The sequence below is a fragment of the Lipomyces chichibuensis genome, assembly GCF_038497645.1.
Source record: "Lipomyces chichibuensis strain CBS 12929 unplaced genomic scaffold V1513scaffold_28, whole genome shotgun sequence".
In the NCBI taxonomy this organism is placed as follows: Eukaryota; Fungi; Ascomycota; class Lipomycetes; order Lipomycetales; family Lipomycetaceae; genus Lipomyces; species Lipomyces chichibuensis.
In genome coordinates this window covers 97701-120942 of record NW_027117480.1, presented here as the reverse complement: position 1 = coordinate 120942, position 23242 = coordinate 97701, and the positions used below count along the sequence as shown (strand labels likewise).

Genomic DNA, 23242 nt, shown 5'->3' with positions numbered 1-23242 from the left:
ACTCGCGATGCATCGCTCACTATAAATTTGTCAGTCTATTACATTTCACACCTAAGTAATTTAACCTACCAGCCGCGTCGTGATCCAATTCCTTGCCATCTACTCCCATGGCAATTCTGTTCCCATCGCGAACGTCAGATGTGAACGGACCTTCGACGTCATTGCTTTTAAATGACAGTGACCGCAACTTATTTGCCATCGACAAGTGCAGGAACCTTTGAAGAGAAACACCTACAAGTGGGAATACGACATGTAAGTGTGTCTTACAGACAGCAGTCACCGTCCAAGTCTCCAAACCCAATGATGCAGTGGCTGTCATAGTCCATGGACATAAATTCGGCGACTAATAATTCTCATAGTCAATTTCTGCGCTGTTGATACAAGAAGTACGCGCAAAGCATATTACTTACTCCTTCGCTTGTAGAGCAAATAAACATGATGCGGTCACCTGAAGCCGGTCGTTTGCTTGACCCAGTCTCTTCCAAAGCGGTTCGCTCATATACGCTGTAGAAAAACCCATGGGCAAAAGCCACCATGCTCATATTGTCCAACAGGTCATCTTTCGTCTTAAACGTATTTCCTCGTTCAATCTCAGGTAGTTTATCGCGAGGCTGCAGTAGAACGCGCACCTCGGCGCTCGCGGACTCGTTGCTTTCCGCCTGCATTACGTCGACACAGGACAGTCCTCAAATTCAGCACCAGCACAGTCAGAGTTAACACGTTAACTAACAATTACTCAAGCACCTCGCATTCCGGTATCAATATATCTCGTATACTAGCCATAGGATGAGGTCATCCTGACAGTCGCCCGATCCGTTGTAAACAGCCCTAATCCCCAGAACGCGTCCCCAGTAGGTACCCGGTCCTTGAGGTAATGAGTAGTTTACATCTAATATGCCTTGCGTAGATTTCAGCATAACGTCTCGAAACTTCCGTCATGGACTGAACCCCTAACCTTATCTGACTCGCCTTCTTTAAACCGTTGAGTGCACCAAAAATCGGCCCGAATTCGAACTTATTCCTAATATCATCCGCATTGATCACCACACAATATTGGAAGTTCGGTGACCATTAAGGGCTATAGTTGGCTCACAAGGTTCCAACGGTCATTTGTGCATATTAATGAGATTGACTTGCATGAAATAATTGCGAGGTTATTCCAACCAGCAATGTCGTCGATTGGTGACGGCCATGAGGCTCTTTACGGTCGTCGTGAGGTCGACACATGCCGTATTTGTCGGGGAGAGGGAACACCGGAAGAGCCTCTTTACCATCCATGCAAATGTAGTGGTAGTATAAAATATGTTCATCAAGATTGGTAAGTCGGTTTTTGTCGCTATGAGATCATGCCGATATGGCGCTATGCAAGGCAGCTACTTATATACACATTTTTCTTCAGTTTGATGGAATGGTTACAGCACTCGCAACGGAAGCAAGCATGCGAACTATGCAAGACTCCGTTCAAGTTTACAAAATTATACTCGCCGGACATGCCATCGCATATACCGCCACTTTTGTTTCTGGCAAAGGTAGCCTCACATATTCGATCGTCCATCATGCTGTATCTTCGATTGACGATGGTATGCTTTGTCTGGCTCGGCTGGTTACCGCTGAGCACGCGATACGCCGTTCGATTTTACTTCTGGGTGAGTGACGAGATGTTTGATGCACAGCAGAATGAGACACTGGCCGGTCCTTTGGATGGATTTCTCAAACCGGCAGAAGTGTCTATTGCTGAGTCCACTGCGCTTCCAACGATTTCTAATATGACTGCGACGAATGCTGTCTTTGGAGAGTTTACTACCAACCCGTTGGTCAAGTAAGTGGGATATGAATTGTGCAGTTTCGTGTTCGAGCTAACTGTAGTAGTAAAATTCTAGTCGACACATTTGAAGGTCAAGTCATAACCGGATTAGTAGTTTTGATATTTGTGGTCATATTTTTGATTCGTGAGTGGGTGCTGCAGAATGCAGCACTTAACCAGGATCAAGATATCCCGGCCTTTCTCGAACGACTTCAAGAGCAGCGTGCACCGGCGGCACAATTGCAACCACCGCACCAAGACCAGCCTCCATTACTGATTGGTAATGCTGATCCTGAAGAAGATCGTCTACTAGAAGTTGCTCTTCGTGAGGTGGAATATATACCGTTAGTTCCACGGGACGAACCGGATGAGCATGATCATGAGCAGATTCGACGCAGGAGGTTCGAGCGATTAGGACAGCTTGGGCAGCAATTTGATGAAATTGAACAGTTACAGCAACGTTATGATGGTTACGCGGAAGAACTTGCCGAGGAGCGTGCTGAACAGCCGGGCGACGAACCTGTCGTCGATGCACAGCACCTAGATGAAGACATGGAGGGACCTAACGGTTTCCCGAATATTAACGGAGGGCAAGAGGACGTCCTTGTCGCTTATGACGAAAACAATGAGGCTGACAACATTGTCCACCTTGAACCTGAACAGGAGCACGTTGAAAATAATGGTTTTTGGGACTTATTAGGGGCCTGGTTTCGGGATAATATTTTAGGAGAAGGTGATGGTGAAGGGCAAAATGAAGAATTAGCTGTTCGTGACGGCTTTGACGACGTAGATTTGCAGCGAAATCTTGAAGACGAGTTGGACGAAGATGGCGATGACTTTGACGGTATTATGGAGCTTATTGGCATGCGAGGCCCTTTACCAGTTCTGTTTCAGAACGGTATATTTTCAACGATACTAGTGACTGGCACACTTGCTGTGTCATTATGGGTTCCGTATCTGATTGGAAAAGTTGCTCTTCTCGTCTTTTCAAATCCAGTAACATTTTTCGGCATTTATCCAATGAAGTTCATCTCCTTTTGGGCAAATCAAATAGTCGATATTTGCATTTCGATTGGTGCCAACATACTCATATTGGCAGTCTACTTGATGTCGCAATCTCCGACTCTTCTTGACAGTTTATATACTATGGCTCCGATATTTAAGTCGCATCCCGAAGATTCAATCGCAGCAGATGCATGGTCTCGAATTGTTGAGCGAGCTCGCAGTGCAGAGGCTTTATTTAATGGAAGCTTATCGGCGGATGTGTCGAATGCATTTTCGAGACCCATATGGATGAAGGTTATGCATGGCGGTGTGATCCCAGAGAAGGTCACGGCCATTGATCGAGTCGTGGCTGTTCTGGCGGGCTATACGATGTTCACAGCAATGGGAGCTTGGTATTTGTCTCGGTCGAACCGGCTGGCTCGACACAGGGTTGGCCGTGCTCTTGAACGGATTGTGGTTGATGTCTTGAAGCAAGCTGGTGCTATTATGAAAGTTATTGTCATTATCGGTATTGAGTTAGCCGTTTTCCCGTTGTTCTGTGGCGTCTTGCTCGACGTGTCTTTCATGCCACTTTTCGACGGTGTTACTGTGCAGAGCCGATGGGAATTTAGCTTGAAGCACCCTTTACCAAGTACATTCCTCCATTGGTTTGTCGGTACCTGTTACATGTTCCATTTTGCGTTGTTCGTGTCGATGTGCCGGGATATTGTTCGCCCTGGAGTGCTTTATTTCATCCGCGATCCGAACGATCCCAATTTTCATCCAATCAGGGACGTGCTGGACAGGCCTGTCTTGACTCAACTTCGCAAGATCGCTATCTCAGCTCTGATATACTCTAGTTTAATCTGCATTTGTTTAGGCGGCGTGGTGTATGCACTTAAATACGCTTTCTGTGGGAGCGTTTTACCGGTCAATTGGGAATGGGGCGACACTATCACTGAGTTCCCGATCGATCTGTTACTTTACCACATTTTCATGCCAGTCGTGCTTCGGTTTTTCAAGCCTTCAGGATTACTGAAACGATCATGGTGTTTCTTCTTCACGAAGGCTGCGTCGTGGCTAAGGCTGACGTCATTCTTGTTTAACATCGAGGTACCATACGAAGAGGGCACGTTCAAATATAAATCATTCACCTCGCGGCTGAAGTTTAGAAGCAGGATGACGTACGAAGTCGTTAGGTCTACAGACGAATTTGATAAGGTTCCCGGTGGCGTGGTTTTTGTTAAAAACGGCAGTTACGTGCGTGCGCCGAACTCAGATAGTGTGCATCTCCGGAAAGGACGTCATGAGTTTGTTGGTGTGACAAAAGAGAATAGGAGACTAGACGGAAAGATTGATCGGCCTGAAGATTTGCGGGATGTAGTTGTGGTTTACACTCCGCCGCACTTTAGGGCACGAATCGGGTTATTATTGGTCGGAATTTGGCTGTTCGCAGCCGCTACAGGGCTCGCTGTCACAGTGGGCCCGCTATTGCTTGGACGCAAGATATTCAGCGCGATGCTTCCGGAGGGAAAGAAGATGAACGACATATACTGTCTTACCGTCGGCGGCTACGTTTTCTGCGCATTTTTTATCCTTGGTGGTTTCATTGCCGACAACCGCGCCTCCATCCGCCGGGCTCTACGACGTTTGTCCACTATTTTTTACAGTCCACGCCAACTGCTTGTCGGCACCATTTCCCTTGTGTACCAAATCTTCAAAGTTTCTTACGTCTCTCTCTTCTTCGGGCTCGTCATTCCGGCGCTATTATCATTGATAATGGAATTTTACATCGTGATTCCGTTACACCTGTATTTCACGACCGATCAGCCAGTGATTCATTTTATGCAAGGATGGGCGCTTGGCGTATTGTACTCTAGGATGTTATGGAAAGTCTTGACATTAGACGGAGAGTCGAGATGGGCACGGGCATATAGACAGGTATACTCTGGCGGATGCCGGCAGACGCCGGTAGCGAATTTGGTTTTAAGACGACAGGGCTAATGTGGTTGGATAGGTTTTTGCGTCGGGGTATTTCAATCCGAATATTAAGGTTGCTACGAAATCACTTATTGTCCCAATTGCTGGAAGTATGTCAGCCATGTTACTTGCGCCCGTGCCCCTTGGCTGGATTGCTGAACACACGCTTTGTATGTTCTCCTTCTTACATCGTGATTATCCCGGAAGATTGAAGCTAACAAATGTAGTACGGAATTCGCCTCAAGAAACAATCGTAGCGATATACAGATTTTCCTACCCACTAGTCCTCTTCATGGCGTTAACTCTAGTGACAGCGTACGGCATCTACAGGGTATGGAACAATTGGAAGACAAAATTGCGGGATGAAGTATATCTTATTGGCGAGCAGCTGCATAATCATGCTGAGTAATGCGGTGGAATAGTGCCAGGAGAATATGCAATAAAAATTTTTTTGGCAGTGACTGATGGGCTGATACATGTAGTCTTTAGGAGTATTTGGGTCTTCGTTTGTGTTAAATTTATCTTGTTAAAGGTGATGATTTACAGGGATATTTCGTTATACTATACAGAATTATATTGCCAATGTATCATACTACCAACTTCCTCACACAAAGCATAGCTTCTGCAGGCTATATCAAATCACGCGTAATCGGCGACAACCTAAAACAGGCTTCTAATGCAGATGCAGATGAAAGGATCATAATTATATTTGTCCCACCATGCGAAGTCTGCGCATATGAAGGAACCTGCGTGACGACTTCCAAGTAATGCCCCGTCAGGAGGAGCTCGACAGCGTTGCCGCACAGATAGAGGAATGAACGGTCGAGATGACGATGATGGACAACTCTCTAGCACTAAAACCTAGTGAATCCCACTACCAACGACGATCCAGACGACACGAGCAAAATATAGTATCAAGTGGACCAATGGACTATCAAGGTCATCGACAGGATCTGCGACGGAAAGGACCTCAGGATGCGAAGAGCAGTATGCGATCAAATGCAGCTCGGCCTTCACGTAACGCTATACAAAAAAGATTTTGACGCCGCACAGTAACTGGCTTGTCGGAAGAGATCGGAATCAAACCGGTTATTTCCGACCGCTAAATTTTATTTCCTAGCGTTACAGACATGCGAACTAGTTATTTCACAAAATACGTCCAATCCTTAACTCCAAACCGTATGCCACCGTATGCCATCCAAATCCATATACAAACTTTAATGCTTCTATCAATTATCACCGGTAGCATGCGCATCTGCAGCTGTACTTAATGCCGATGCGTCCTCGACTATAGCGGTCGCAATCTTTGAGCTGGCCTCCTCTGGTGGTGCGTCATTGTCACTGACCTCCGTATCCGAGAGTAGTGCAGGCGGCTTCGAGCTAACTTCTTCCGCCGGTGCTTCGTCGCTGCCAGACTCATCACTGGCATCATTGGAACTGTCGCTATCGCTATCACTATGACTGTCGTCACTATTACCACTGCTATCTTCCTTCAATTTGCGACTATCTTCGACATGCTTTTCACTCGGCTCTGCTACTCCACCGCCTCTGTGACTTCGGTTCGCACGGCCAGCTCTTCTTCCACGACCACCACCTCGCCCTCTCGCTCTTCTTGATCCTCTCCTCAGCGCATCCTGCGCAATATTCCTCCGGACGCCAATCCTCCGCTCTATCAGACTCAAAAAATTATAGTCCCGATCCCTCAGTCGCTGCGCCTTCATCGTCTCCTCTTTATCCTCTCCAACATATCCGCTACTCCCTACTGCGCCGGAGCCAGCTGCGTAATTATACCCCTGTTGTCCAATAAGATCCGTTCTGGGAATATATCTCATCACGGTGTCCTTCACATCTCTCATTCCACGACACCCTGACCGGGTTTTATGCGTGCTGAAGCATGCTACGCTGCAGTACCGCGCTAAGCATGTTGGACATTTGTAGGCTGGTGATTCTTTGAAACATGACACACAAGAAGATTGCAACGGTGCTACTGTAGTTGGCGGTGGCGTGTTCATCATTGTACATATGGATTCAGTTTGTCTGACTTTGATGTTGCCATCCGAGGAATTTTGATTTTTTGATGTTCGGGTTAGGGTAGACTCAACAGCATAATGACTGTTAACGCTGGCTACGGTCGAAATTGGCAATTGTAAATCCTTGTCATATTACAAGTATGCAATACCTTGAATGCAAAATATTTGTAATAATATATCTACCCAGGCTGTGTAGTTTTTGACTTAAGCGCCGTCCGCGACAATGGCAACAAGACTAGGCAATGTCCACGAGGCCCTTATTTCAGTCAGCGTCGGCGCTCGGGCTGCGCAGGGGCGAAGGCGAACAGGAGTTTCGCCGCCTTAATTCACTTAATCAGCTCTTGCCACGGACCGTCCCTCACTCCCACAACTGTTTAGGCAATAGCCTCCCTGCGTAAAATATTAATCACTCGCATCTCTTAGGATTTTCCTCGTCGTCGATTAAGAGCACACGGGTTTGAAGTGGCGGCTACGACGGTATTGTTTTAGATCTGTATTATTAGCTATTTAGAACTGGTACCGACACAATGGCGGCACCTGCATCGTTTTCAAATCCTATGAAGAAATATAAGTGAGTCATTTTGAGTTCTACGCTTTGAATGTTGTTCGAGACGAATAGCATGCGATGTGGCACTGTATTTTATCATCTCTCGACCAACAGCTTGCGGAGTTATAGTGGACGGATTAAGAGCTAATATTGTACTAGACTGGTGTTTCTGGGAGAACAGAGTGGTATGCACATCTAGTGTACGAAAAGTTAGAGATGAGGCATGTTAACAGTATGAACCGACAGTTGGCAAGACTTCGTTAATAACACGGTTTATGTACGATTCATTCGATTCACAATATGCCGTATGTACCGAATTCCGCTGATTTCCGTATCAACGATATTCTGACTGGTTATTAGGCTACAATTGGCATCGATTTTTTATCAAAGGTTCGCAGCTATCTGATTTATTACGAATCGTTTGGAAATTGTCTAATTACGTAGACTATGTATCTAGAAGATCGTACTGTTCGATTACAGGTAAGTAAAATTATCATTTCCTCGGAATAATACCGCCAAATGCTGATATTTTATTCAAAGCTGTGGGATACGGCAGGTCAAGAGCGATTCCGAAGTTTAATCCCATCGTATATTCGCGACTCAACGGTCGCAGTTGTCGTCTACGATGTCACGAGTATGTAACCCGATTCAAAAGCCAGAAATTCAATTAGCTGATGCGATAGACCGCAATTCTTTCATAAACACTTCAAAATGGATAGACGACGTACGGGCAGAACGCGGCAATGACGTAATCATCGTGTTAGTTGGCAACAAGACCGATTTGAACGACAAACGCCAGGTCACTACCGAAGAAGGCGAGAAAAAGGCGAAAGAGTTTAAGGTTATGTTCATTGAGACGAGCGCCAAGGCAGGACATAATGTCAAGACACTGTTTCGGCGGATCGCGCAGGCGCTGCCAGGGATGGAGAATTCGATGGAGGAGACGAGCCAGACTAATAGTGAGTTTTCGGCTCATTTATTATCGCCACCAGCTTATTTTAGCTAACGAAAATAGTGATCGACGTCAATATTGACTCAAGCCAGAAGACACCAAGTGAGACGGGGTGCAGTTGCTGAAGAAGCAATCTAGACAGTCCTACTGTGATAGGTTTTGATATGAATGATACACAGTGTTGTTTTGTTACTTTCTAGTTATGTGCAATAATATCGGTTGCTGTGATGCTCTATTTGTGTATTTTGTTTCCGTGTGTTTGTTGGTGTATTGCTTGCGTTTAGTTTTAGATTTGATTTAATCGTATCCTATGATTTATGTCTGGGTCACAGCGTGCTATTCCTTGCTGAAATCATCTATTACCAATACCTAGCTATTTACAGAGCCAACACCTTGGCGATCGCAACTCGTCGTAATGGTCCCGTTTTACTACAAACCTCAACAACGGAGCTTTTTCTCCTCGTCGTTCAGTTCATGCCGCATTCCTACATCGCCTGTCCACTCTGGCGCCTGCATCCGCCGTTGAAGAAGACTCACCGGTCTCGGTACCACGACGTGTTCAAATAGGGTCGGATCGACCTCCGGCGGCGCGCTTCGAATCTCCTTGGTTGCCTTGGCTTTGCGGCAGGCCCTAAAATCGCTATACTTCTCTACGGCACAGTGAAGTACACCAAAAATAACGACGAGAGCCCATACTAAGAGCAGGCACCCGGCGAAGTAAAACTCGATCGAAATTCCATTTGCGTACGCATTTTCCAGTTTCTGCAGCGCAGAGAGCACAGATGCACTGGTTTCGTTAGATAAATTTGTGATCGCGTTGTCCGCGAGCGCTGAATTCTGGGCCGTTGATATGGTTGCGTTCGATGACGTCGTAGTAGACTTGATCGTCGAATTGCTGGCCACAGTCGTAGAATTCGTTATAGAGAGAAGCACGCTGCCTATGATATTCTCGTTGACACGTGGAAGGGATATGTACGCGTTATCGTGAACCCACGTCAACCCGTTTTCAATGCCCTGAACCTTTAAGGTGATGAGGCAATCTAGGACATCTTTGATCGGCTATAACAACGTCAGCTATTAGCTTCCACGCATATATTATGTTGAAACTCACAGTATAGAGCGGAGTACCACCAAAAACGGTATCCAACGCACTTGTCATATCATCCACAAACGTATTCAGCGTGTTATTCACGCTCGACGTAGCATCCCAAACCCAGCCAAACAAATCAGCATTCATGCCTGCCTCGGTAGTTGCTAGAGCTGTGTTCGTCCCATTTGCCCATTCGACCGCTTTGGACTGCACCGTAGTCGCCACGGTGTCGGTCAGTTGCCCGACGCTTGATGCCAGTTCCGGCGTTTTTGATTGGATTTTGTGGAGAATGTAAATCTGTGCTGTTGCTGCTGCGAGACTTGCTATCCCGAGACTGAGCACGAGGAGCGCTGGTGGGTATGTGATGTATGCGATCAGCCAACGCACCAGGACTTTGTTCTTCATCGAAGCTATCGGCCGGGTGACATATAACCCAACGTACGAACTCAGAGGACTGGTAGCGACATGGAAGCTGTCGATGGGATCGAGATGTTTGTCTGTCCGTTGGAGCGACCGTGTGAGAATATATACCCGTCGTCGAAGCCGGCGCCATTGGCGAATTTCGATGTAACCCATTGGTAGCATTGCCAAGATCGCCAAGACTATCAGTACAATTACAGCAGTTTTGACGAGCGTATACACGAGCGAGCTGATGTCGTCGAAGAAACTTTGGATCGCGGGATCGTCCGAACAAAAGGCTAATGTATCTTTGCTAGGAACGGGGAGAAGAGATCTATTGAACGTATAATCCGAGAAAGAAGAATTGATGACATTCTACATCCATTAGCATTTATCAAGCAACTATGTAAAGAGAACGAACCCGCAACGCCTCGAATGGGTATCGAATGGCATACGAAGTCGCATTTTTCACGTCCGCAAAATCCGGCAAATTCGCCTCCAATTCGGCAAGTTTGTCATTAATAGACGAAGGTATTGTCAAATTCTCCAATTCAGAAATCTCCGGGATCGACAGCGTTGGCCAATCAAGCAAAGTGGAGCCAGTAAAAAAGTTCCCGATTTTTTCAACAGCCGTTTCAACGTTCGCGAGTGCGCTATTGAATGAATCAATCTCTGAATTGATTTGTTGGCCGAGAGCACCGATTGTTCCGTTAACCCAGCTGATTATCGCTTCCGTACCGTTTAAGACCGCACTGACACTTCCCGTAACAGCCATTGTTATCAGGCACACGTACGTCCCAGTGACTAAATTTACCATGAATACCACAATCTCTTCGATGCCGACAATCATAAGATCCAATACCTTCACCAAAGCATCGACGCTGGCCTCGATGCCCTGCGCGAGAAGTTCGTTCGTGCCAGCAGACATGTAATACGGTACAGAAACTAGGGCACTACCTGCAACTTCGACCTTCTCGCACGCGGTGTATGCTTCTGAGCGTGCGGATTCGAGACCACTATTGAGACTATTGTTGGATAGTAGAAGTTTGGCAAGTACAAGGATGCAGACGATTGTCCACCTGTTGATCCAGATCTGGGATAATCGGCTCCGTGCGGTGAGGTAAGATGTGGGTCCATTGTTGTTTGGAAAGCCCGCTGGCGGACTATGTGGGTAGTCTCTTGGATAAAGATCCTCCCAGCGTACTGGTTGAAGAGATAGTGGCAGGACAGGAAAGTCCGGCGACTGCGGCTGCAGCGGGACAGATGCTGAGAATGCCGGCGGAGGTGTACTTGAATTGTAGTAAGAGACCGGGTTCGCCAAGCTATCCCAGTGTCGACGAGGTGCCATCTTTCAGGTTGCCAGAAATAAGAACAAGGAAGCATCATTGCACGATAATGGAAATATATGAGTCGATGCCAGCAACGACTACTGTCAGGACGAAACATCTCGAGCTCTTCCAATTTGTTGGTCGGAACCTGTCAGTGGACCTCGCTGCCCCACGCCAACATGCAACTGCCCCTTATTACGTCTGAGCATGTTTCAGTGCTCTTCGTCCTGTGTGGAAATAGTAAGGTGGCTGGGTATAGAAACCAAAAGTGGTACGAAATGTGGAGTTGGTCGCTGGAGTGCGGCTCAGGAGTTGAGGTTTTTCAAATAGTACGTCCCTGCCCACATAAATTGTGAGTATACGGAAGTTAGAGCCCCTGCAGGTCGGCCCCAAAATGAGTTGTCCGTTCGTTCCCAGAAGCTGCTACCCCAGTCCGCCTATAGTAGACACAGCAATCATAAATTTTCACGATATGAGACTAGCAAAAGTTGAGCGACTATTTCCCGATACACGATCGTGGTCCTTGAAAGATCGTGAGTCTGTCGTCCGTACTATCTGTATGGACTAAATTTGCAGGCATCTTCACACCAGAAAAGTTTCAGACTCTTGTTGGAGATGGAGAGACCTCTGTTATTATTCGACGCGGGAATGACGTCCAAACCGATCGGATTCTCTGCACCTCGCAATTATGACATAGATTCTCACACATCGGAAGACTTCAACAGCTCATTTCGGAAGAGTATTGGGATCAACTTGATAATAGTCTATTCTAATGGACTGACGTCCCGTTGGAGACGGATAGACGGTGTAATATATCTTCTGTCGGCCTGTTTATCTTTTCCGTGGTTGTCTGGAAGTTGGCAACGGCCTGATTGAGATATGAAGTCCCAGGAGCCAAATGCATTTATAATCCTATTGTAGATAGCTTGCCACGGTTATACAGGTACCAAATTTACACTAACCGGTCGTTTCCACCCGACCTAACCGTCCAAATTTAAAGGACTACCACTGATGCAAAACTCATCCACATTCGCAATTACCATCCAGCAACGTCGGCGACCTCCAACGGCAGGCCACCAAGAGGCCGATATGTAATCGAGGTCCTGAATTCGACTGTTCTACCCTCTTTCAATGCAAACCTGAAATTGCCAATCAACGACAGTAATATGGACTTAAACTCAACCTCTGCAAACCGCCTGCCAATACAAGACCTGGGACCTTGCAAGAAAGTGAGGAATGCCATATTGTTTTGCGCTTGCCGACCATTCCATCTGTCCGGGTTGAATTCATGGGCATCCTCACCCCAGAGTTTGCGCGACTTGTTGTGTGAAGCTATCGAGATGTTTACTAGCGTTCCTTTTGGAATGAATTGGCCGGTTACGTATGTATCCTCTTTCGCCATTCGAATTGTTCCAATGACTGCAATGGATTAGCAAGTATTAGGCAAGTATCAGCGACAACTTCTACTAACCTGGAGGCTGAACTCTGAGCACTTCTCGGACAACGTTGTTTAGATACTTCAAAGATTCGATGTCCTCATACGTCTTAACGCTGTCATAGCCTGCTGGAAACTGTGTATGTAACTCCTCGCGAAGCTTATCCTGGACATTCTGGTTTAACGACAAATGGTACAAAGCTAGTGTCACAGCAGACGCAGTTGTCTCGTGACCCGCAACCAGAACTAATAACAATATTAGCACAAATCCTGGATCATTAGGTACCAAAAGTGCATACAAGTGAGCAATTGATCTACCATCCCCTGTAATGTCCACTGGCCATCTCCCTCGTCAATCATGACACTCAAGATATCAACATCCTGTTCGCCACGCGCAGATTTCTCTGCTGCTCTGTCTTCATACTTTGCCATCTTCGCCGCAATAGCATCAGAAGCAAATTTACCAATCGTTTGTCTCGCCTTCCATAGGTTTAAGTTTCTCTGAATTGGAATAAACCTAAACCCTGGAATCAAACTCTGCAGCAAGAAAAATATTCTGCCAGTATTGCCTTTCGGATTAAAGACTCGATCATAGGCCATCGCAAGCTCATTTTTTGGAGACTCAAGCGCATTGAACTGAATGCCCAAACCAGCGTGATAAATAATATCGAGGGTAAGCGAGCTGAGAATGCTGGCGACTTCAATCTCATGCGTGTCACTAGAATCAGCTTTATTGGCCGCAACTTTCTCACGCAACAATTTAACCAATCGAGCCGACTCTTCAAGAAATATCGGAGCGAGTGACTTTATGTGTGAGTACGCGAACGCAGGCATGAGAACTCTCCGTTGATGTTTATGCACCTCTCCTTCTGCGAACAAAATCCCGTTCCCTAGGACACCATTCAGCGACCGTGCAATAAATGGCGGTTTGACAAACTTGTACGACTGCGTCTGTAAAATTTCCAGTACCGCCCGTGGTGATACCTAGGTAGGCATACATTAGCAAGCTATTTACCTTCTTACGCATAGAACAACTCACGGGGAAAATGCGCTCAGTGTTCAGCATTCCGAGCGTGCGAATAATATCGGCGTCTGCATTCTCCTCACTCCAGTCTAGTATATGCTGTCCATCTTCTACTGAGTGCACAAAATGGCCCCATAGCCAATGTGGCTTGGCAGTTGGCTGTGGTAGGGTGCGAAGCTTCGAGAAGTAGAATGGATGGATCTGCCAATAGTATAACCTCCGCGCGGATATTCCAAGGAATATGAGAAGATAAAACAGTACGCTGGGTATTTGATAGATATATTTGTTAATCACAATAAGGAACGTGATCCACGACAATGCTATAAGTGCCAATGATGCCATTGCGGGATCCTAACAGTGGCTGTTCTCTATTGCTAGTGTCCAATAATGCAATTAGGTCGAGATCGTCGTTGTGTCTCGCCAGTAAATATGTTACTGAGCAGCCGATGACAGAACTGTGGACAAATATAGATTTATGTACTCCAACTGATTCTAAAGGCTCTTTCTAAAACGTGGATACGGAACAGGTAGAATATATATATATTTGTATGCTGACGTGGCCCTTATGTACGCTCATTTAATCTACGACCTGGCGGTACCCATAGACATTCGCGTCAATACCAACACGAATTCGGACGAGATATCTCATATTGAGAGAAGTTGAAGCAACGCTATTTATGCACACTACTTAGGGACTAGACTATTTAAGCATTATTATTATATACAGCAAACGAAATTTTGATAAAAAATTATTTATTTCTGCAAATTTAGTTACAGGTCCTCGTAGAGTTCAATCGGATTGCCGGCTTTGTCTTCGAGTTAACCCCTGAAAGCATTGGGAACCCCTAATCGTACTCTAAACTCCGATCCCGCATTCATTCAACGGCTGCATTCCAATTCGTCAATTTGACCGAAGGCATTATCAGATGAACCACTAAGCAAGGCTGATGATTAGGGCTGTCCACGGATGGCGGATATGTGATTACCTAATTATGGATTATTTTAAGTACGAGGTGGGAGTTGCGCCAACAGATTGGAAGATCCACAATATCGATCGATATCTAGGATTACGTTGCTGAGCCTACAGGGTCATCGCTGTATATTTATTGTTCTCTTTATACTGTCAACAGTTATATCAATTATTCTCTAATCTCTATACATATTATCCATCAACATTAACATCCTCATTGTTTCTCCGTTTAATGAGTGTCTACGAACATCCAATAGGTCTCGGCCCGAGAATGCCTTGTATCACTTACAATGACTCGCGGTGTGTCCAAATATCGATCTATGTCAGAAACTTTAGGCTGTTCCATAGTTTATAGTGGCATTAACGAAGTTTAGTTGGGCACTAAACTTCGAAAGGCAATTTTCTAACCCAGTTTGGTTAGCGTAAAGTTAGTAGATTTATTTGATCATGGCGGATACAAGGCGGATTTATTGGCGGATGCAAATAAGACGGATGTAAATCCGCCAAGTTTGGATGGCGGATGGCGGATAGTCCCAGATTTGGCGGATATCCGCATTCGAACCAGCCCTACTGATGATCCGATGCTTTTGGTCTCCCGGTAATTATCAGTCGAATTACGATACAAGCGTCGAAATTCTTAATTTGGTGTATTAATAATATGCTGTTCTAGCGTTAGTTGTGCGCGTGGGAATTCACATTCCTGAAATCGAATACCACCTATACACAGGTCCTCATTCTCGGGAATTCCGCGAATCGCAGACTGTCCTCAAATCGCTTCTCAAACTCAAACGGCTAAGAGATTACCTGTCAATGGAGGACGAACCAATAATTTCACGTTGAGGAACGTAATAAAGGAAACTAGAAACTCTATGTTTTCATCATGGGAGTCTTTTAACAGCTCTATGCGACTTTTGGACATTATAACAATTTTTTAACACTTTATGTCTTCTCTTCATTAACAGTTATACTACATAACACAACCTTTTTGCTGTATATATGAAACAATAGACAGTCCTCCGTATATCACCTAAACAATTACGATAACTACAAGATTAGAGGAATGAGGAAGTTACTCTCGCAACAAAATTATAAATCAACGGAGGACACAAATTAACAACAAAATTACACGTGACGTTTTAAGTAACTAAACGATAATCCTTATAATCTTAGTTCACACCAGTAACAATCTCGCTCGCGGTCTGCAGACTGTCGACCATCTTCTGGACCTCTTTTCGTCTGTTGACTGTAAAATCAGACTCCTTCAAAAGATCCTCCAAGACATCGGACTTGTAAAGCTTCTCGAGCAGTTCACGCTGCATCTCATCCTTGGAGAAGATGACCAGGTTCAACATGATAGCCTTGGGGACCATATCGATCATTGTTCGCTTGACGATGTTGAAGTATGACGAAATGAGAAGCTTAATAACTTCGGTTTCAGCAGTCTCACGCTCGGAAAGGACACCGGAGGCCTTGAGCACAGCTGGTGGAGCCTCCATCATGGCCATCTTCTTCTTGTTCTTGGTCGCGAAAAACGAGTTGAAGAAACCACCGTTCTCGTCACTAGGGCCAACGCCACCAATTGTGACTGGGCTCATAGGGTCCTTCTGCGCAACCGGAAGCGGCTTTCCGGTCTTCGGATCAACCTGGACGGGCTTGCTCGCCTGCATGCGTTCGTTAACTATAGCCATCGCACGATGGCCGGTAAGAAAATCGGGGTGGCCAGTGTTGATGTAAGCGGCCTCCATAGCAACAAGATCCTGGACAAGCTTGTTGGTGGGGACAAGCGATTGTTTGAAGAATTGGATAACGACGGAGAGGAGTCGCTCCTTGAGGACAGGGTAGCGCTTGAAGATTGGTTTCTGCAGGACCTGGGAGAGAATTCGGACCAGTTCATCGTAAACAAGCGTAACACACTTCAATCCAGGATCCTCGAACCGCTTAATCTGCTGCTTAACGATAACCTCGAATGCGGTAGTACCAACGAATAAGGCTGGAGATGAACCGGAAGAGTTGTATAATATGGTTCGAATATCGACGTCTTTAACCTGATCGAACGGATCAACAGATTTGATACCATTCGAGTACAATTCGTGGAAAACGAATGAAATTCGGGCACCACCGGACAGCTCCAGACTTGACAGCTCCTGAGAGTTACCGTCTAGGATAGTTCTGTATTCATTGCAGAACTCAGTGATGACATTAAGGACAATGTTAGATGGTGTTCCGAGGGTGTTGTCGCCAAGCTGAGCAAGTTCGGCCTGGTACTTGGACAGAGTGCTCTGAATGCGCTGCTTGATGTCGGGCAGTGTAGCCTTAATGTGGTGCATAAGAATCATGTTCAGCTTACGAGCAAGGAAAGGAGTACCGCAGTACTGAGCCTTGGCACGGTACGAAGGATGGTTCTCAAAGTAATCACGTTCGTGCTCGAGAGCGGAAGAGATTGCCTTACCCTGCTCAATATCGCGTTGACCTCTGTTTATAACGGGAACGTAACCGAGTCGCAATGGGATAACTCGGCCAGCAAGAATATCAACGACATCGGTACCCTGATCCATAAGATCGACCTTGGTCAACACACCAATAGTTCGGGTTCCTATGACAGTTAACATTCACGTTTCAAATTCTCAAAGGCATCAATCATACCCTCAGGGTCAACTTCCCGCGCAAGCTTAAGACCATCAGAGTTGGCCAAATCGGTGTTGGCTGCAGTGACAGCAAGGATGATAGCATTAGGCTTAGTAATGTATTTCAACACCATCTCCTTGATCTGACGCTCGATATCTTTGGGCTGGTCACCGACGGGGACCTTAGTGAGACCAGGAAGATCGACAAGTGTTAAAGTCAAGACATTCGGCGAGAAAATTCGCAAGTTGATGGGATTCGCAGAAATACCTGCATTCTTGCCAGTCTTAGACTCCGTCTCGCGGACAATCTCCTCACGAATCTTGCCGAAGTCATAGATCTTCTGGCCAGGTAGGTGAAGAAATTCGCCCCACTCGTCGCCTTCCGAAGACTCACTGGAAGTACCGTTCGCCGTTCCCTTCGCTCGGTTGATCAATTGAAGGACCTATATAAACTAATGTTAGTTCACGCATCGTTACTCAGTTTGCAATTGCGGCGAAAATCCAGACGGTACGTCTCGTGTGAACACTCAGCGAACCCGTCGGGAAAGCACAATTTCGAACGTCTCCAAACATACCAATGGTCTTCGGGTAACAATACCAGTACCTATACAGAAGTAAGCAGGATATACGATAGAATACCTACGGCAAAATGCAGCCCGTGAAACGTAAGACGACCACGAAGACGCTCACGAGATAATAAACCACAAAGAACGCCACAAAGAACGCACCTCTTGGCAAGAAGTCACGACCGACGATATTCTCAAGAACTGACGACTTTCCGGACGACTGAGATCCGACAACAGTAATCTGAGGCAAGTCGATAGGATTGGAGGTGGGACCCAAAGTCGCAAAAGCGTCCTATTTTACTGTTAGCATATATACGTACAACGAAATTTACGGTTGGTCCGCTGCTGCCCGTCGACACGCTCGCTGGGATATAATGAACAGAATATGATCATCGGAAAGGTATTCTATCTCTAGAAGACATTGCAAAGGATTGTATGGCGCGTACCGCGGCGATGCTGGTGGATGCTGAAGAGCAAAATATGCAGCTCGAAGCAATACATATCGATATCGGACGGCTGTGCAGGGTACGTAGGCCAAGATACAATGACGACGGCAGAGTGCGGAAGACAACGATGACAATGGCTCACCTGAAGACGATTGACGGTAGAAATGAGATGCTGATCCATAATGAATTATCCAGGAAGGCAGCTGAAGTGCAGAACGAATGGAGTTCTGGGAGGGAGATAGATGGCGAGTTGGAACAAGCCTATATTCGGTAGCTCTGTAACTAGAATGCCGGCGGCGAGAAGCGGCCACAAAGCTACTCTGACTTAGCCCGCGTAGCTCTGGGCACGCTCTGCGCATTTTGTGGTACCGGCCGTTGGAGATACCATGTCAAATACGATTCTTGTCATACTAAATGTGTGCGATAGCTGGTACCCAAACGTACCTGTCAGCTATTTGGAACGCCACCCTAGTTCCGCTTATCGCCTTGAGCTCCCCTAACCCAAGCTGTTGCCGTGCCAACTGTCCTGCATTTGCCCGGCCTTGCCTCCAAACTTCGGTCGAGCTCGTACAGGAACGCGTAATCCTTGGGTCCGACACGTCACAATGATGACCAACTGTCGATATAGACGCGTACCACGCATATGAGTGCTTAAATGCGCATTTCAGCATATAATTGCAAATTTATCACTGCTTACGAATTATATTATCTAAAAATTTTCATACAGAGATAACGCGGAATGCAATAGTTATGTTAACATGCATGACTAGTAATTAACATGAATTATTAGTATACCAGCATCAGAATGATTAGTGCAAATCCAATGATAATAATAAATTTGGAACTAGTGAGTGAGCACAGGGCGCATAATCTGTAGTTTTCCAGCATACAGGTGTACGTAGTTGATGTACATCCAAGTAAGGGTCCTTCCCGCTGTTATAGGCTTTATGTTCGATACCCGCACTTAAGATTGCGACTATTCAACTAAATCCCCAATTCGTGTACCGACAATGCAATCACTTACAGTTCATACAATTCATTGTCAAATTCTCCGAGGGCTATCGTATTCAGTCACAAGTTTTCAAATACGGACTTTTGTTTCTTGGATAATCACTAACGGACGGTAACAGACTGAGCACGAGAGATCATCTGCAAGCATTTGGTGCTAATGGTTATGACCGCTCAAAGCTTGGTGTTCATAGCGCTTCAGACTGAACTACAGTCAGCTTCTTTAATATTCAATGGATAATAGAGCACGATCCCTACTCTAAACTAGTACAACGTTCAACTTACAACTTACAGATAATTAGTATACAATATCCTAGACACTTCATAGAAATTTCGTGCTTGCACTTAAACCATATATACGCTCCATGGTTATGCAAGCGTTAATTACAAACTAAACTAATAACCTACACCGTTAAGACAATTGCTAAGACCATTTGGATCAGCTAAACTGAATATGTGACTCGTAAAATTGAAGTGCTTTCTGCGGAGCCTTGCTGTAGAGCACCTGTGCCTCTACGGCAGCGTCTTTCTGGCCATCGGCCCTATCATCGCCAATTAGCCATGCACCGCTCAAAAATCGATATCATGAACTCACCACTCAATTGTAAAAAGCAGCTTTCCTTGGTCCGTCTTGGAAATGCTCTTGATTTCCTTGATCTTCGTTTCCCATGAGCCAAGAGGTAAATCCGAAGAATCGTCGTTTGCCCATCTATTTTTTCCAATCGAGTCGCTCGTGGTATCCTCAACTTTCTTTGCTTTCTGCCGCCTTAATGCCACACCGTGCTTTCGAGGAGGCTCGGGCTCGGGTCTACCTCCGATCTTCTCCAGGTATTCTTCAACCATCTCTCGTGCGCCTCTGCACTATTTGTGAGCAAGTCACACCCAATATCACAATCTATATGTAGACATACTCCAAATTAGCTTCCGGCTCCCAAGAATCATCCTCAGGTTTATCATAGCCCAGCCACTTGATATGAAACAGCATTTCGCCTTTCTTATTAAAGTCATGGCCCATTATAGCCTCGACGGTGTAAGTATCCTGGTCTTCGTCATCTTCGTCATCGGTCTCACTCTCAATGGATTCCTCTCTCTGATGCATAGTCGCCTTCGACTTCGATTTCGACAAACTTGGTGGGTCTTTAATAAAATAATTAACAACCGGGCGTTTTCGCGGTGATGACTGCATTGCGTTCGTCGAATCAGACAATTTTTCTGTCCGTGCTCTTTTCGTCTGCAGACTGCCTTTAGTAACGGTAATACTTGTGCCTTCGTCGCCTGACTCGTCCACGTCAGGCATTGACTCTTTGCGACTGGAAGATCGTTGCTCTGATCCAGAAACTATTGACGACGATCTCTTGTGAGGCGTTGGTAACTTATTCCACAGCGATGCCAAGTATCCTGTTATTTACAATCCAATTAGCATCGGGCTCTAGAACAGCAATACTAGACATCGGCAAGCCAGTCACTGAATGAGTAATCGTGGATCTCGCAATCGACCCGTTTCTCCACACTCTCACGCAGACCCAAGTACATTCGGGGCGCGTATGCAAACCGCTGCATACTCCACGCGTCCGCGGCCAATCACAGCAAAACAAACAGAAAACCAACTGGCAACTAACCTGACATCTATTTACGTCAGCCACAGAATTTCTCAGTAGAATCTTCAAGTTTTCTACCAGAAGCTTCAAGATGAGTGACTTGCTAGCAATCTGGAAATGCACCACGATCTGGTGAGGTCACGATTTAGTGTGAAGGAAGGTGACCGGGACTGGCGGAGCCAGACAGGCATTCAATATGCGGGCGGGCATGGTGCGGCGTAGGGATGGGGTTTAGATTGATAAACTTAGACGTCGGTTATGACAACCGATAGAGAAAATCATAACAGGTTATCAGAACACAAAGACGTGTGAAGTAATACATTGACACACAATCATTCCCATTAATTACAATAAGCTATTCCGACATTGAATGAAAAAATAAACAACCAACGCCACCCATCCGTGCCACAAATTCGACCGTACATGCTAAGAATCAATCAAATACAATCGTGACTAACCAATTAATATAACCGTTAATTAACGGAACCACATCTGAAAATATCGTATACTCAATAGTGAAATAAATGAATCAGGCAAAGTAGGGGAATAAAATATGTACTGCCCTTCGCATTCTCGATTCTTCATGCTGATTTTCCATCATGAAGACAGTGCCATCGTCAGCGACGATCGCACCGTCGGCAGCAATCACAGACTGTGTTTCATTCTCTCGCCGAGCTTGTCGGCCAGATTGAGGCCGTGTGTGACGCTCAGCTGTGATATCTGCCATGTCGACATCTGGCTGCTCCGGGCCAGCTGTTGCAGAAGGAGAATTATTATCAGAGGGAGTCAGAGCGACCTGTTGCCTGACAATAGGCATGTCTTGCAACTCGTATTCATCAAGCTGGTCGTTATAGTCTCTGTTTGACCGTCCACGCCACAGCCGCGAAAATCGTCCGAAAGTGGAACGGTCGTCTTCGTCGCCTAAAGCATTGTCTCGTCTCAGACGCCTCTCACGACGGACAGTAGCGTTTGTGATGCGAAGCGTCGACGGAATGTATCCTCGTGGCAGAGCCGATTGTTTGCAAAGTGGACATAGAGATGATTGATGTTCTAAAAACGCGTCGATGCATTCGAGATGATAAATGTGCAGACATGGCAATTCGCGAACGAGAGTAACGTTGGGAATAAAGTCTTCAAGACAGATAGGACACGTTGTCTGGCTAAACTCTGACACAGATAATGGCGTTGAAGAGGGTGTTGGTGGGCCATCCGGCCCGAGACTCTTCGCCGTGACAGCAGTTGTGGTTGCTGGAAACGGATGCTGTAGCTGAATATTATCAACCTCTGGTTTTGTTGCTTCGTCTGATGAATGCCTCACGTAGCGTGGATCACCAGGTACGTACACTCGTACCGGTAGTTTATCCAGAATCCAGCGCGGCACCGTGAGCCGCTTAATTCCCAAGGCTTCCAAATCAATTTCACCATTGGCGATTCTTTGCCGGAGCTGTCTCCGGTTTCGATATTGTAGGAGATGGACAATAAATGACGACGTGATGCCCGTTAATAACAACACTGCTAGAGCGATGACTAGAAATACCCACAGTCCCGGTATATTATTTGAATTTGGATTGTTGATCTCCACTGCAACCCGAACATAGTCCCGAAAATCAAAGTATTGAACAAGTTCTGATCCATATGGTACCCCGGTCATATTACCCGAATATAGTGACAAGTAATTGACGAGCTCTTCACCAAGGCTGCCCGGAATGTAGTATATTGAGTACGTCAATCCATTCGTACTCCCTATCCAATCTGCACTAGGTATTGCACTCGAGTTATCGTTCAGACCGCCAGATCCGCCGCCATCGTTTGGTCCGTAGAAAATAATGTCCTGCGCACCGTCGAAATGCGCTCTGTCCATCCATATTCGCGCGCAACTTGGGCTCGTCAGCGGCGCGAGCGCAACGTTATTGTATCGTGACGGTAGTTGTGATACATGCGTGACGTTACTCGGAAGCGAGTCGTACCCACAGTCTTCCGTGTCATCTATCGTCGGGACGTAGAGCAGTGCCGAGAAGTGTGATCCTGAATCTTTTGACGCTAAGTAGAAAGTCATCGCGTTGGAATCACTCAATCTGAAGGACATTGATTCGGGCACTGTTGCGACGTCTAGATCATTCACAGCGCCATCTTTATTCGGATTTGGCACAACGAGTACACCGAAGTATATGTCAAGGGGCTTGCCCTCGCTCCCCATGTTAAATTGGCGCGTGATGAGAACAAAACGAAGGCCGTGAATTGGTAAGCAGTCGAATGGCCGTGGAGATCAATGAATGTTCAGTGTATGCTGCAATGGCCGACTAAGGACGAAGTGACAATGCCGACTTATTATTAGTTGCTTAGTGGCTGTAATGTAGATTGCGTCCGACGCAAATACGATAATCGGCGCGAGGGCTGTATAGTCGAGATGTGGCGGCTTGCTTTGAGGGTTACAGCTATTTGCACGGGATGGTACAA

The 23242-nt window shown here is 46.1% G+C and overlaps 8 protein-coding genes across 8 annotated transcripts; 2 read left to right on the top strand and 6 right to left on the bottom strand.

The window, feature by feature from the left end:
* Window positions 1–1169: 1169 nt before the first annotated feature.
* V1513DRAFT_382309 (uncharacterized protein) lies at window positions 1170–5177 on the top strand (the record flags this gene model as incomplete). Its single annotated transcript, XM_066895103.1, has 5 exons — window positions 1170–1318; window positions 1400–1819; window positions 1870–4729; window positions 4806–4938; window positions 4996–5177. The coding sequence occupies 5 exons, from the start codon at window positions 1170–1172 to the stop codon at window positions 5175–5177; spliced, it is 3744 nt and encodes a 1247-aa protein (XP_066752295.1).
* A 727-nt stretch (window positions 5178–5904) lies between these two features.
* On the bottom strand, window positions 5905–6954 carry V1513DRAFT_155612 (uncharacterized protein). Its single transcript, XM_066894240.1, has one exon. It carries the CDS (start codon window positions 6781–6783, stop codon window positions 5998–6000), a length of 786 nt encoding a protein of 261 aa, XP_066752294.1. The 5' UTR covers window positions 6784–6954; the 3' UTR covers window positions 5905–5997.
* A 179-nt stretch (window positions 6955–7133) lies between these two features.
* Window positions 7134–8645, top strand: V1513DRAFT_448966 (ras family-domain-containing protein). The gene is made up of 8 exons (XM_066898604.1): window positions 7134–7369; window positions 7505–7530; window positions 7592–7650; window positions 7706–7735; window positions 7790–7825; window positions 7886–7979; window positions 8029–8304; window positions 8361–8645. The coding sequence occupies exons 1-8, from the start codon at window positions 7326–7328 to the stop codon at window positions 8420–8422; spliced, it is 627 nt and encodes a 208-aa protein (XP_066752293.1). The 5' UTR covers window positions 7134–7325; the 3' UTR covers window positions 8423–8645.
* Window positions 8646–8735: 90 nt separating this feature from the next.
* Window positions 8736–11524, bottom strand: V1513DRAFT_471731 (uncharacterized protein; the record flags this gene model as incomplete). Its single annotated transcript, XM_066900159.1, has 3 exons — window positions 10208–11524; window positions 9409–10161; window positions 8736–9356 (listed from the first exon to the last, which is right to left on the bottom strand). The coding sequence occupies exons 1-3, from the start codon at window positions 11132–11134 to the stop codon at window positions 8736–8738; spliced, it is 2301 nt and encodes a 766-aa protein (XP_066752292.1). The 5' UTR covers window positions 11135–11524.
* A 626-nt stretch (window positions 11525–12150) lies between these two features.
* Window positions 12151–13915, bottom strand: V1513DRAFT_432771 (cytochrome P450; the record flags this gene model as incomplete). The annotated part of the gene is made up of 4 exons (XM_066896412.1): window positions 12151–12533; window positions 12586–12795; window positions 12849–13533; window positions 13589–13915. The coding sequence occupies 4 exons, from the start codon at window positions 13913–13915 to the stop codon at window positions 12151–12153; spliced, it is 1605 nt and encodes a 534-aa protein (XP_066752291.1).
* A 1554-nt stretch (window positions 13916–15469) lies between these two features.
* V1513DRAFT_448954 (Dynamin central region-domain-containing protein) lies at window positions 15470–18426 on the bottom strand. The gene is made up of 5 exons (XM_066898603.1): window positions 18322–18426; window positions 17896–18025; window positions 17743–17771; window positions 17187–17610; window positions 15470–17136 (listed from the first exon to the last, which is right to left on the bottom strand). The coding sequence occupies exons 1-5, from the start codon at window positions 18358–18360 to the stop codon at window positions 15710–15712; spliced, it is 2049 nt and encodes a 682-aa protein (XP_066752290.1). The 5' UTR covers window positions 18361–18426; the 3' UTR covers window positions 15470–15709.
* A 1200-nt stretch (window positions 18427–19626) lies between these two features.
* V1513DRAFT_459693 (uncharacterized protein) lies at window positions 19627–20484 on the bottom strand (the record flags this gene model as incomplete). Its single annotated transcript, XM_066899780.1, has 3 exons — window positions 19627–19729; window positions 19783–20043; window positions 20099–20484. The coding sequence occupies 3 exons, from the start codon at window positions 20482–20484 to the stop codon at window positions 19627–19629; spliced, it is 750 nt and encodes a 249-aa protein (XP_066752289.1).
* An 830-nt stretch (window positions 20485–21314) lies between these two features.
* On the bottom strand, window positions 21315–22982 carry V1513DRAFT_382328 (uncharacterized protein; the record flags this gene model as incomplete). The annotated part of the gene is made up of 1 exon (XM_066895104.1): window positions 21315–22982. One exon carries the CDS (start codon window positions 22980–22982, stop codon window positions 21315–21317), a length of 1668 nt encoding a protein of 555 aa, XP_066752288.1.
* Window positions 22983–23242: the final 260 nt, after the last annotated feature.